The sequence below is a fragment of the Poecilia reticulata genome, chromosome 17, assembly GCF_904066995.2.
Source record: "Poecilia reticulata chromosome 17, P_reticulata-male-v2, whole genome shotgun sequence".
Classification (NCBI taxonomy): Eukaryota; Metazoa; Chordata; class Actinopteri; order Cyprinodontiformes; family Poeciliidae; genus Poecilia; species Poecilia reticulata.
Window position 1 is genome coordinate 14,363,013 of NC_088846.1, and position 15,251 is coordinate 14,378,263.

General features: G+C 39.4%; 1 protein-coding gene across 2 annotated transcripts in view; it reads right to left on the bottom strand.

Moving 5' to 3' along the window:
• ephb1 (EPH receptor B1) overlaps positions 1-13,554 on the bottom strand; it is a 170,901-nt gene extending 157,347 nt beyond the window's left edge. The window contains exon 1 of one of the 2 annotated variants that reach the window (XM_081597723.1): positions 12,972-13,554. In XM_081597723.1, coding sequence (XP_081453849.1) covers positions 12,972-13,032 — 61 coding nt within the window. In that variant the 5' untranslated portion in view covers positions 13,033-13,554. The remainder of the gene's footprint in view (positions 1-12,971) is intronic. The other variant, XM_081597722.1, reaches the window with a different exon arrangement.
• Positions 13,555-15,251: the final 1,697 nt, after the last annotated feature.

Here is a 15,251-nt window from a genome sequence, read left to right on the forward strand (position 1 = left end):
TGAATGTATTTGAGTGTACTGAATGAGTTTAATACTCACACTCCTTTACTACGAAACCACACTGTTGCAACATGTGCAGAATGTTGCTTGGTATTGTCTGAAATAAGATATTGCTTGGATGGGAGATTATGTTGTTCCAACCATACAGGTGCCTCCCAGGTATGGTGTCAAGACTGATTAAAGACTGCAGCCTCGAAGGTCAAGTCCAAAATCAGACCTTACAAGACCAAGACTATGACCAGTTGAATACCAACAATGCAGCCGACTACAAGTTCCTGGGAATAAAAAGCAGGATTTGACTCAGACATCCATTATATTAAAGTTATTGTGTTTCTAGATATGTATTTTTTCATTTATTTATTTAATTTTGATTTAACCAGGTAGTCACCACTGCGATTACGCTGTTGCCTGTCATTACCAGGTCTCCTATAAAATTAGATTTTTTTTAAAGGTTTTATTGGCTTTAGTGGCCTTTATTTGATAGTGAATTGAAAGGAAAATGGGTAATGAGACAAGGGGGGGAAGACATGTAGCAAAAGGCCGGGAATTGAACCTGCGTCGAGGACTAAGGCCTCCTTATGTGGGTTGTGCTTTTTGACACAGCTAGTATAAATATGACCCATACATCCAAAGCAAGTTGGTGAAGACTAAAATATGTGGCCCTATGTTTATATTTCCATTTATTGTCCTGAATAAAATCCATATATCCTTGACATGGCAACAATGGTTAAGGATAAATCCTTTCCTTTTGGAAAAAAATCATGGGAGTGATGACAAATCATCCTAATATGCATCAGACAGAGCAAATCCATCAGATGCATGCTTGCCTCTAAAATAAACAAATAAAAAAAGAAAAAACACTTACGACACGTGTCATTCCCTCTCTGCGCTGTGATCCATGATATGATCGAAACGCTCATATGTCTTGGACAAGGCGCAATCAATCATAGGAGCCAGGAGAAAAGAGACAGATGGAGGCCGCTTGTTTGCTTTTTATCTTTTCCACGTTTAAGAAGCACAATTCATCCATCTGAGCAATTGTCACACTGCTTTCCTTTTAGAAACTATTGAAGGATGTTTATAAAAGAGACACCAAAAGATTCTCAAAGCATTACCCAAACACCAAAGTAGATTGAAAACAGGAGTCCAAAAATGCAAGCGCTCGCCACTCTCCTTCTAAATTCCTGTCCATCAATAACAGCTGAGAGAAGGGATCCTCTCTCAGGAAATCATTGACAGGTGTCTAAAAGACTTTTAAAAGCAGACTGACAGATTTTTTTCCCCTTCTTTCCAGACGATGAATTCACTCATGCAAGCATACGTAAAGACACACACACAGGCGTACACAGTGACCTTGTCATGAGTGATAACCATCACATGATAGGTGCTTTACACATCTAACTCCCTTTTCCACTTGGAGTATTTCCAGTAGTCCAATGTGGGTTTCAGATATACCATATAAATAAATAGGACAAAAAAAAAATCTGTGAGAAACGAAAGGCATTTCATGATGAGAAAAAGGTTTAGTCTTTTATACCTTGAAAACAAAATAAGCATGGATTATGTTTTGACAATAAAGACGATTTGTCTTTGTAATTCACTTACAAAGAAATAAGTCATTAACTGTAAGAGATGATGTAATCAGTAGACTGAGTCAGTTTTGTGAACAAAAGTAACCATGATTTCCAAAGAAACTGTAGTACAAAAGCTCAGAATGCCAAAAATATGTCTCACTATTCATAAGAAAAAAAAAGAAAGCAACAACCCAAAGGAGCCTAAAAATCACAGTAGCATTAGACATAAAACTTTGTCTGCTAAAACTGTTTGCTAAATTGCTAAAGGTATTTTGAAATTTTACAGATCTTCTCACATTCAAGAATTTTTTCTTTGGGATAGATCAACACAAAGAAGTGAAAATGAATACACAAGTTTCAACTTTGTTTTCTTATTTGAAAGTGTTTGTGAACATTTGCATTCAGCTCCACTGAATCAGTTCAGGGATATAATTACCATTTTAGTTTATGTCTCTAATAGTGTTGCAAAACAGCTCAAGCTTGGAGTGGATGGATAGAATCTGTGAAAATCAATGTTCTAGTCTTGCCAAAGGTTCTAATTTGGATTTAGGTCCTTTTTTTTCTTTTTTTTTCCCACTTGGCTGTTCTAACAAATGATCACTTTATGCATTGATCTTTCATCCCATTCCAGCTCCAGCAACAGCAAAAGTTACGCCAGTTGAACCCCAGTATTGACTTCTGAATGCAGATTCAGTCAATGAATGAATCTGAATCTGTGTTGCATAGTCTAAGCGTTATAAGAAGTATGGTTTTACAGCTAATGAATGACTTTGAAGCAGATGCCTAATCTGCAGCGACTAAAGTTTTTATTTGTTAATAAATGCTTAAAAGCATGTATCATTTTCCTTTTAACACATCAAAATGTGCTACTTTGTGTTACTCTGTCAGATAAAATCCCAATGAAATAAATGTAGCCTTGTGATTGTAATGTCACTATAGTGTGCATCCATCTAAAAATGAAGTGAGGGGGAGTATAATTAGTTTGACCTCAAGAATAAAAGTCTGAAAGAACACAGGCTGCACTCTTGATGTTAACTTGTTCAGTTCAGAACTTCCAAGCACAAGCCAGTTCAGTTTTGTTAATAATGTCCTCAAAAAATGAATTGAAAATGACAAAAATAGATTTCAGCAAAATGACAATGATCCACACACATTATTCAGAGAGTTAGCACATAATCATGCACCTAGTCAATTACATAGCCATAAAATGACACGCTTGCCGTGTCTTACCTAGGTTGGGCAGTATTTCTGATTAAACAGATCAACAAAGCGTGACAGACAACATTTATAAAGGGCACCGTGACATGGAGGCTTAAGTCGGTGGCCAATAAGATGTGACAGAAACTGTTTTAAATATTTGAGGTAGCTGCTAGTCAAATTTCAGAGATCTGGTCAGCACCATAGAGTGCCACTGTGCTAAACTTGTTATGCAGCGAACACCACAGACTCAAATCAAATTTTAAACCATTTTTAAACCATGTTAAATAATTTGTAGAACATGCAGTTATCTCACACAAGTCGTCAATTTAAGTCCTTACAAATCACTGACTATTTTCGGTGCCTCTAGTAAAGTCGTGCCGTGCAGTTACATTGTGAATTTAGAGATTTCGATTAACCTACTCGCTTTCTGCTCTCCGTATCGCAGATATATTTCTTGATATTAACTGAACTCTCTCTAAAACCAGCACGGTCCAGTTGTAAAACATCTGGAAAACGGCTGTACAATTACATTCAGCTCAGCTTAGTGGGAGCGTTTATCATTTTGGCATGTCATCAGCACGTAGCTACATGGCCGCAGAGGAAAAACGAGCACATCTGTTCATTAAACTTTACCTTATTTAAAAATACCCGACTGTGTGTCACATATGCGGACAGTGTGCAGACACAGTTCATTTCTCCTGTAGCTTACGGAAAACGTTCCGAGTCCTCGCCAAGCGTCATCTGTCAATCTACACAGTGGATTTCAAATAGTGTGTGAAAGTTCGGATCAGGAGTGACCCTCTTCAAATGCTCAGCCTTGGGAGAAACGGCAAGTGATGAGGAAGAGAAGAATTAGGAAGTGCTGTAAATATCCCAATGTTCTGTGAGCTTAAATGCAGAAGAGGTTTCTTTGAGTGAGATTGGTGCTTTAGCAATTCTCACAAAAAGGAAAATACACAATCAACACTGATTTAAAGCACTGAACAAGTTTATTTAAATCATTTCAGTTTTTTTACATATAAATAGAAGTCCCTTTCCTCATAGAAATCCAAGGACAGGTACTCTCAGAGGAATGCACTCTCTGCAGGGCTGTATGTGCTTAAGGGTTACCCACAAGAACCTCCTAATAAGCACATATAAGATTGAAGTCATGATGGCTTATCCTTATCTCTCTTGCTATCCCACATCATCTATACTTTTTCTTCTAAAATAAATCCTAGTCTTCAAGCTGCTCTTGGACAAAAAAAAAACCCCTAGTGACTGCACTGTATATACATACATAGGTCTGATTCTCATTATTTATTTGGACTGAACTGGAATTTACTGGGTTTATAATAAAAAAATAAATAAAATTGAAATGAATTAACCTTTGAAGTAGTGCAAATGATTGAAAAGTGAAGTTGTTTCAGTTATTCCATTCAAAAGGTGAATGGCATAGTTTGATCATTTAATTTGTTTTTGGACATTTTCATAATTATAGCTTAAGGCTAAACTGAAAGTTTTAGTTTTTCATTAAAAAAATTTTTTTTTCACAAATCATTAACAAATGATTTTTCTTTTATACAAAAATGTGGTTCATCCAAGCATGTTAAAGGAAAATTGAGCAGAAGAGAAAAAGCTAAATTACAGAAATAAGATACAGAGGTAACAAAAGTCTACAAAAATGTTTTAAAGATTGTGAAGCAAAGTCAATTAAAGAGTGTAGGGCAGATTCCCAAGGGTCCCTGTGAATCTGTCTGGCATCCACCTATCCTATCCTTGATATGGACAATAACTGTCTGTCACCTTCTTTTTGTCTGAACTATTAGTGTCAGAAGCGTCTTCCCACTGCTGTTAAGCTCTATAAAGATCCCACAACATTGATGCAGTAATTAAACCAAAAGGAGTCCCAATTAACTGAGTGCATATACTCTAAAGTACAGGGGCATGCAGATTTTTAAGCTTGATGTAGTTTTGTATTTTTTGAGAAAATGAATTTTGGATTTTCATGAGTTGTAAAGCATAAAAAGAATATTGGCAGAAAAAAAACACTTTGATTTGATGATCACATGAACTGAATTTAAATTAGTTTCACAATTTGAATGAAATTACCAAGAGAAGTAAAATTTTTACTAACATTCTAATTTACCTAGATGCCATCTGTATATGTAATAAAATAATAATAAAATGTTTGTGTTTCCTCTCACATTGTAATCTTTTTTTTTTTTTTATCAGAGTATAATCAAAGTTTAATTTGAACTCAAGATGTATCAATGTTTCCATAATTCATTCTGGTCTGTTTAGTTAATTTCAAAACCACAAAAAACAATTGTTCATATAAATATTTTGGTCTAATGCCCTTTTTAGGATTAATGTATGACAGAGAGAAACATTGTGCTGCCGCTTGTCGACTGCACTGCCAATCAGCAGCCAAAAGTATGAAAAAGGGTTGGTTTAGGATGGATTGAGATAGAAGTAATATTTGTCATCTTATAAAACAAGAACATAATGTTTAGATGGTAAACCTGAATAAAGTAATCTGATTAGGCCGTCCTGAAGTTGTGAAGAAAAGTCTCTTTAAAACATAAGTTTTTAAAGACGTACTCCAGCCACCCCCAGTGGATTGAGATACTGTCCACTTATTTCCCATTACCCTCTGTGCTTCAAATCAATAATTAATTATCTCCACAAATGCTCTTCTTATCCAGTTACAGAAGTGGACAGCACAGGGCAGGTGGAAATTTGCCTGGCAGAGGGATTCAGTGTTACACAGGGTGAGAACTGTCCTCCCACCATTGCTACTTATTGGCCCATCAGTGTCTCTCTTGGAAGCTGGCATTCCATTTTGCAGCGCCGCGAAGGCACTTCATTTTTCTCCACTGCACTTTTCCTCTCTCACACCAACACAAGCAACCCACACATAGAGACACAAGTATTCATACACAATTTCTCTGCTACGCTCTTGCTAAGAGACCAGTGTTTAATAAGTGATTACATTTATGGAGAGGAGAAGGGCAGCAGAGTGGTGAAATATGCCCACATGTCCCGAACCTGGATGAGGGGCTGGTACTTACTCATTAATAATGGGACAGGCTCCAGGCCCAGGCCCTTAGCTTCCCATCTCTGCTCATTTCCTTTCTGCACACCAGTATATGTATGACTGCGAGTGTAGAGGTTGTACACATTCACATTCGCGTGCGTGCACGCGTGCGTGTTTTAGTCCCAGTGAGAAACAGCCTGTGGAGGAGCCGTCTTTTATTTAATCAGAAGTGGAACGGCTTCCACCACCGCCTATAATTTCAGCCCTATTAACGTTCTGCTGTTAATTCCTCTGAGCGTTCAGACGCAGCATCCTGTGAGCTGCTAATTCACTTTACATTGCAAACTGTACTGCACGCTTCTGTCCGTACAGAGGGAATCTAAAACATTGCACATGTATACTTGAAAGACAAGGGAATAGTTCAAACGGTATGCTGTGTAGTTATCAAATATGCAGAGTGAGTTAACATACATTTAGAAGACTCGCACCTTTCCATCCTTTACGCTCTCATCACTCAGTGACTGACCAACCTACTAAAATATGCGCTTTAAGCCTCTGCCCTAAAAGTTATATTAAAACATCATGTGCCCAACTCAAAAATACATATCATATGACAAACATAAAAGAATCTCTTTGTTCATACAATCCCAGAACCCCAACCATCTCTTTACCCCGCTTCCTGTTTCTGCCAATGCTGTGCTTATTACATCTTTTATTTTTTTCCCCCAAGAAAAGGCTCATGTTTCACTTTTCTTCCTTGTAGTGTTCCCAGCAATAGTTCAAACCATGCATCTGTTTTTAAACATAAAAATGTAAGGGGACAGCAGGTGAAGGAGGGTGGGAGGGAAAAAAAGAGAGACACACAGAGAGAGAGAGAAAGAGAGAGAGAGAGAGAGAGAGAGAGAGAGAGAGAGAGAGAGAGAGAGAAAGAGAGAGAGAGAGAGAGAGAGAATTTGGAAATGGGATTAGTTGTGTGCAGATTTGGTGGAGGAAATTGGGGTGAGGTGAATGTGCAACTAAAATGCGTATCAATTGTCTCACTAACCTCTAAAAGTTTTTTGTACAATAAAAAAAAAACACTTTTAAAAACTAGGAATCCCTCTCCTTTCACTTCACATACAGTCAAAAGCAATATAACAGGCAAGCGAGAACATTTATAAAGTATAAACAAAAGGGTCCTGTAAACCCAGCCTGCTCGGAGCTGGTGATTGAAGGGTTGGAGTGCATGGGGGAAGGAGGTGCCTAAGGAACCATAGGATGGAAAAGGAAAGGGTGAAATGGGGTTGTGAGCATAGAATAATCTAAAACTAGACTTTGGGAACAGTGGGAAAAAACACTCAATAATCAATCGTTTCTTTTCTCACCTCTCGATTCAACAAATATAGTAGCCGCTTCCCTTTCCTGCTGATTGAACAACTGTCACCCAATCACCAGGAAAGGTGATAATGGAGAGAACGAAAAGCTCAGAAGCATGAAAAAGAAAGAGAAAAAGCACATTTTTCACACCTCCATCCTTGGGTAGTGGGGTTAGCCGGGTCACTGCGGCCAATCAGTGACTAGCGTTTCTATTTTCCACAATGCGCAGCTTGGAGGGTTATCTCTTAGTTTCTGCTCCTGTGCGTATCAAGCCTTCACACCGTCTGTGTCGGCGTGTGTGTGTGTGTTGCGTTCATAAAAAAAAAAAAAATGATGGAACTGGCTTTTGCAGCAAACAGATGACTCACACAGTTTGAGGTTGAACTGTGTCACAAGCGTCGCCGCTTCCACTCCTGCGCTCTAATATGTTATGTATGTTGCTGATGCAGTAGGTCTGCTTATCCCCCGATGATTGGACAGATACGGCATCAGTACTCATCCCGCAGTCTGCCACCTGCTCTGATAAGCGTGGGGCACAGAGTGTGGCAGGTGGAACCTAACACCGTTGATAGCATCTCTGTGGCAAATCTCTGGACAGAGGAATGTCTGGGAAGACGAAGGCTGACGACGAGGTAAACAACACGAGATATCAGCACGTGAGGAAAAGGTCTGGACAGAAAAGAACAAACACGCATTCGATTTGGCACGCCGAAAGCTCTGTTCTTTTCCCTTGATACTGCTCACTTTCACGCTAGGGGGCTACAAAAAAAAAAAAAAAAGTGCACACGCAAAAGCTCCCAGTCTGTATCCACCATCTGGCCCTCCCAAGGCTCAGATGTCTCTGGGGTAAGGTGAGCTCCGAGGGGGACTTGCTATGTGTTTATATGTGATATGTGGGGGTGTGTTTGCATATGTGTGCATGTAAGTGAAAGAGGAAGAGGCAAACAAAAGGGGTGAGAAAGCAGTGATCGAATAAACTGTGAGAGAGTTTGCGGTATACAACCGTGTTTAAAAGAAAACGACACACAGATCACTGCGCACATGTATGACTGCAACATATTTACAGCACTGCAGGCATACCGAATGCTGGCAAGTGTTTGCACTAGGGTCGTCATAGCTGACTGGCTGGGCTGTCTAAGTGTGCCTTAACACCAAGTAGTTGCTCCACTGTGGGCAAAATAGAGCCCCTATTATGAGATGAGGGCATGTCTGCTGGCCAATTCAGCCGTAATAGTTGTAGCACCACACTGGCGACACATGAACACCCACTGTAGTACAAACTGAGAGAAGAATTGAATTTTACTTCAGGTGGTCCCAAGTTAGCAGTAGTGCCTATGGCTAAAATACCCTCATGTGAGCACATAACAGGTAATTCTTCACGTCTTTTCAGCTGCATACTGTGTCCATCCAGAGGACTAGGTTCCAGCTTTATTTTTCATTCTTACATCAGTTTAGAAATGACAGACTGCCGTAAAGGAACAGTTTTGCTTTCACATTCCTAGGAGACTCAATGGTTCTCCTTTTTATTTTTTTTTATTTTTGCTGTGTCCCCTGTGTAGCTGGTGAACACACACAAGATACACATTGAGAAGCGGAGCTTCTAACTACACCAGCCTCACAAGGCAACTCTACATTTGTGCAACCTCGGCTGACACAACGAAATTACAAAAGTGGGATAAATAAGTGGGGCGCACCGAAGCCTGATAAAACACGCAACACCCGTACAAGACAAGAAAACGTACTGCCACAAGTAACAGATTTTTCACAAATGTAGCTTGTAGCCCAGCTTGGTTTTCTGTTCTCACCTTTTGTTTTTTAAAGGTGAGAAGAAAGTATAAATATTAAGAGCACTAAATTATTGGTCCAGTTAGGTGTGTATGCATGTGATTTGATTTGGGAGAAATACAGAAAACTGTAAAAGGCAAATACTATACAGAAAATAATTAACAAATTATTTCTAAACCAGAACAAAAATAGCATATAGTAAATTTCATGCATACAGATTATTTGGTTTCACTCTTCTGTAGATGAGAATAATGTAAAAATAAATATCAACAATAAAATGAATCTTCTTTTACAAAACTGATACCGTGGATAGGAGGCCATCTTCCACTGATGACTTGATTGAAAATCCGTCATTATCTGTCCTCACTGAACATGCATCAGTCTGAAATAACAAGTTAACAAGTTCCCCGTTAACAAGAACTAGTCCTACATTCAGATCATGTGCTAAAACTGAATCACTTCACTCCAAATACAGCATGAATTCATTAATATCCATGTTTTTGTGAAATAAAATTAGAATTTAAGCAGTTTATTACATCATATGCTAATTAAAATATCGATCATGTCTTTGTTTACTATTTGTGTACCAGCGTAGGCACACTTATTTACTTTTCTTTAATCTTGATGCTGTTAAAGTATGCTGTCTGATGAAATTGTGATTCGCATATAATTAGAAAATATGTGCAATGGTCTTTTTGGATGTACTACTAGTACCACGTTTGAAGAGCAAAGACAGAAGTGACAGAATGCAATAAGCTGCAGCTTTATTACTCTACTCGCCTCTGCTATACCTGGAAACCCATACCTACTCACTCCCTGCCTGCAGCCAGCTCCCACGCAGTAACAAAACCAGGGTCAAAAACCCCCTCAAACAAACAGAAAACAAAATGCAGTATAATCTGTCAGTTTTTATGGATAGCAAATTGGCCTTCAGAGAGGAAGATGGTGTTTTATTTCAGGACAACAATGGACAGTCCTCTACACCTTTTTACAATATGAATCACAGCTGTCTTTTTCAGTAAACGACTGGTTCCACCATTACAAGCTTTAGAATGCCAAAAAGAACAATTTCTTCTTGTGCCCACTAATTATTGTAACTGCTGTTGATAATAATTCTTTCCAGGTTCAGGTTAAATTGTATGTCGCGTTTTCCATTTTAACAGGGCAACAGTATTCTCCTTAGAGTTACTTTAATGACAACAGAAGAAGTTCCCCTTAGTCCATGTTCACTGTGTCAGAAACAGTGCTGGTAAGTTTAATGTTCTCTACTATTAGAGACACCCTTCTGAACTCAAAAGGCACACAACACTCTAAACAGCTGACATATTGTTATGAGACATAATCCTAACCCTGGCGGGAAGTGTTTTCTTGAGGTCATCACTTTGTAAAACAAGAGAAAATGACAGTTTAGAGCAATTCCACCAAGTGGATATTTCAAAAATGACTGATGTAATGTACTAATATCAACATTTCAAGACATTCATAGCTCTGAAATAATAGAAAAGCTGGATGATATACATCGTTATTTCCGCAAAGCAAGTTCAAAACAACAGATCAGGAGGACAAGAATATCCTTTAGATAATAGGACACCTGATAAATCTATACTATAATATTATTTATTCAGGAAGTTGTTGTGTTCTCCGTTGCATCCTCTAAGGATAAAGCATTACAACTCCGTAATACATGTACACATCATCCTGTGGGACTGTTTACAAAGCACCGCGAACACATTCAAATCCGGCTCATATTAAGTACAGACACTGTTTTGCATCAAGGAGTAGCCTGGCTTAGGCATGTACTGTCAACATATTCTTCCTTTTTTTTTAAACTTCTTTTGCCCTTTTACTGTTTCAGTCTACCCATTTGTGAGACATATATACTGTTTTCCTTTGACCTCTCCTCTTCTGCCTCTGTCATCTTTTCATCTCCCTCTGTCCCTGCCTGCCTATCTTCCAGCCGCTATGATTAATCCCCCCTTCTCTCAATTCCTCCTCCTCCCCCTCTCTCCACCACCCCGTTCTGGGTTGTTAAATGAGCGGGTTTATCTAAGCCTAATTGCTTTAAGGGCAAACAGAAATAAGCGATGACTCTCCGAGCGGAGGAGAATGACTTCTGTTGCTGCTGTCTGAAGACCAATCTATGCAGCACCATGATGGGAAAGAAGAAGCCCAGAGTCGAATGGAAAACCTAGTGACAAAAAACCGGCTGAATTTTGGGAGGAGAAATTAGGACATATGAAATGTTTTCCACTTTAAAAATGTCTGGAAGCTAACAACACTTTGCGCCCACCCAACATTTTTACCACAGCAAACTTTTCCATTAACCAAATTTTAACTCATACGCTTGATTGTCATTAACATATTAAAGCTCTTAAGAATATTTATTTCTGGTCATTTGTATTCCAAAGTTGACTGTCCTATTAATATTGTCATGAGCTGTTTATCTGAGTAATGTGACTGAAGATAGAGGTTAGATAAATCAATTATTTCAAGCGTCAATCCATACGGCCGCAGCAGCAAAAATATTCAGACACTTGCAAACACACATGGTTCTATGAATTTTTGTTGTCATCATCTGATTTGGATTCATAATGAGATCGATATGAGCCAGGATGGGCCGAGATAATGGGGTCAGAGACTCCACTTTCTCTCTTGCGTATTAGAGAAAAAGAAGGGGGGTAACAGCAGCAGCTTGGAGTTCGGATCAGTGAAGATTTTAACCTTCCCGTGGGGCCACCTACTTTCAATTAGCAACCCAAACAAGGAAATCACTTTAATCTTTGATAGGGAAGTAACCCAGGGGCTATCTCTGTATACCCATCTGTTTCATCTTCATCCTACGTCCTCTTCAGTAAGCAGTAAAATTTCACTTTTTTTTCTCTCGCATTCAGCCTCTCATCTCTGAACTGTTTGCAGTCATTTAACGTTGGGTAAACGTCCCAACCTCAAAACGTATCCCTTCCCGAAGAGGTAGCAATTTGGTCCCTTGCCTTGCTATCTGTAGCTATGTGTTAAAATGCGATGAGCAAAAAACAAGAAAGCTGAAGCCAAAATTACAGAGCACATCCCAGAGCTGGGGAGGATCCAGGATCAAACTAGTGAATGATTAAAGAGAAAACCTGTGTGTGAGGAAACTAATTCTGATCTAACTCATTTATAAGGACAGTAGATATAAACAGAAGCTAGTGTTCCTGTCCATGTTTGACAAGGGAGGAAACAACATGAAGTAAAAAGAGTTCCACAGCCACGATGGGAGGAAGCTGGTTTCATCCACCCAACAGATATCCTGGCTGAGGCCACACAACCCAGAGTCCTGTCCCATGAGGTAAGACAGAGGAAATGAAAACCATGTTTGACTGAGGAGATGCTGGCTTCTGTACAACTGAAGAAGAAGCTGCAAAAATGAGTGTCTCGGAGTAGGAAGAAAACAAAGATGCAAACAGGGAAAAGAACATTTTTTACACATGATTTCCCATCAGAACTATATTCAGACTCCATAGGAGCTTGTCTCAGCATCTGTAGATGCAAGAAAATTATACATGGGGGATTTACTTAATAATATATTATCATTTTTGTTTATGAGAAAACCTGTAAGGAGTTGCTCGTGTTCTTTGTGCCACTCTGAGGAAAAAAAAAAAAAAAAGTAATTGCTCTTTGGATAATATGCGAAAGCATAAAAACAGAGACATCACAGCTATGTGGCATTTACTACTCTTACCGTGGCGGTTATGCCTTTATAGTTAAAATGACACAAACTTGTGTAGTCACATAAACAAGTATCAGCGGCGTTCAGCGCTGCGGGAAGATGCTGTTCCGACATAAAGAGAGAAGAACCAAAGCAATCCGCTGCGACCCACGTGTATGACATCCCTGAACGCCGGGGAGATGCAGGCGCTGCCCAGCAGAAGGACCAGGACGCCCCCGCTTCTCACCCCCCCCCCCCCAAACCCCCCTCCCACTTCCAAAGACCATCACAACGCGCCCTGTTTAAAAGCAGCGTTTTCCACATTAATATAAATCCCGAATTGATTATTTACCTTCCATCGCAGAGGACGTGATGACCAGGACGGATAAAAGCGCAAGCAAATCCACTGACATGGCAGAAGGGTTAGTCTCCACAAACCTGTGTCCCCTCCAAAAAAATAATCAAGACGCACGGCGCGCGTCAAGAAAAGAAATCCTTCGCTTTGTCAGAGCGGTACTCCAGCAGACAGCCTCTGTTGTGAGTCACATTTCAAGCCGTAGTAAACAATGTGTGACAATCAGCGCAAGGGGAGAAGCGGAGTATAGGGGCCGAGGGGGGGGGGATGCGAGGAGATCGGGAGGCGGGGAGGGAGGGGAGGATAGGTTGTTGGGGGGTCCGAGGAGTGGCTATAGGGGGGGAGACCCGATGTTGCATGCTCACGGACTCATTAGAGAGCCAGAACCAATCAACGACTGGAAGCTGAAACTCACTAACCAATGGCCACGCCGCCGCTCCGCCTACTTTGCATTGTCAAAACACAAAACTTTTCCTTGACCTATTTGAATCGGCCCCCCCGATGCACTGAAGGGACATGACGCCCCCACTTGGTGGACAGGTGTCACTGCATCTCATGTTAAATCGGCTATTAGGTGGTTTTTTCAGTCAGCCGTTTGAAAGTAACTCAGAATAATATGCTAAGCACTTTATCACCGTAAGTATCTCCTATAGATGCTACTCTTATTTCTAATTTATATATTATCTTACTCTTGACAAATTCCTAATCTGGGCAATTAATCTCTGTTATAAAATTACTTATTCCTTTAACTTCCTTATAGTTCACACAAGTGCAGATCTATTTGCATCTCTAATAGCTCTGACAAATTCAGCTTCACTTCCTAATGCTATTTAACAGGCATTGCACATCAGTCGCATCCTCTCACCATAGACCTCTTACCCCCTTTTTTGTGTGTGCGTGTGTTGTAACAGATGGTCCGCACAATAGGTCTTTCCCTGCAGGGACACAGAGGACCAGACTCTGCCTCGACAGAGGAAAAGGCAGTTCCCGCCCTGTAGCCCAGAATCATACACCTGTCTTGAGCTAGAAATGTCCCCCCAAGTCCCCAGAGCTGAAGAACTGGAATGGAGTTGTTAATCTTCAGCCTGAATAGGCCTGATTTTACTCCAGGCTACTAATACTTCAATGCTGTCTCTTTGCAGCACACTGGCCTAGATAATTTTCACCTGTTTTAGTTTTTTTTTTTTTTACAAGCTTAATGAATGGGATAGAACTTTATATTTTGGGTCCATTTTATAAAATTATTAATGGCTGGCCATGTAGCCATTATATAAAAACATGTAAAGATTCTTTTTTTTCCTAAGATTTGCAGTCAAGATCTGGACTTTGACTGGACCATTAGTAACCTTTAGAGTAGATTAATCTTTGATTGAAACCATTTCATTGTAAATCTGTTTTAATGTTATCCTTTGAGTTCAACCAACACCTTAGTCTCAAGACCTTTACTCAAAAAGACTTTCTTCCAGCATTGCCTTACCTGACCTACGTTTCTGTCTGTGTTAAAGGAAACCATTTTCACAGATGATTTTCCTGCCATCGTGTTTCACAAGAGAGTTGATGCATTCAGAGTGATGAGCTATACTTTATTTTTCTTCCACTCAAAGTGTTTTGTATAGTGATCAAACAATTTTATTTGGTGTCATCTGAATATTTTTTCAGACATTATATCCTCCATCTGTCTTGTGGCAAACTACAAATGGGACTCTGTATGTCTTTTTTTTAACCATGGCTTTCTTCTGGTGTCTGTCCTACACATCTCTGCAGCTCATCCAGAGATACAACAGGTACAGATAGAGACCGCTTCACTGATATATGTCTATCTAGCCTAAAGTTTAGGTGGACAGCCTAAACTGCACCTGACTTTTTCCACTTTCAGATTATGGGCTTAATACTATGATATGTTCAAAGTTTGGAATGTTACTTTTACAACATAGCCTTGTTATACACTTCTCTGCAGCTTTAAGCAAAATACATAAAAGTTTGTAGTTGCAATGTGACAGAGCTTTAATACTTTTTCAAGACACTGTATTTCACATACATTTAAGGTGTGAATAATCTAATGATTAAATCATTGCCCCATTACAAAATATTAAAGCTAAAACCTGAAACACTATTTACTTTTTAAGCCAATCCAGAAGTGGTTTTATTATTTATAACATAAATAATGCAAGCATATCAGAGCACATCAAGGCTAACACATGCTTCAAGCATAGTTGGAAAATAATAAATGAGTGTTAATTAAAAGTCTTGTAAGTACTCAGTCCTCTAAAACATGTC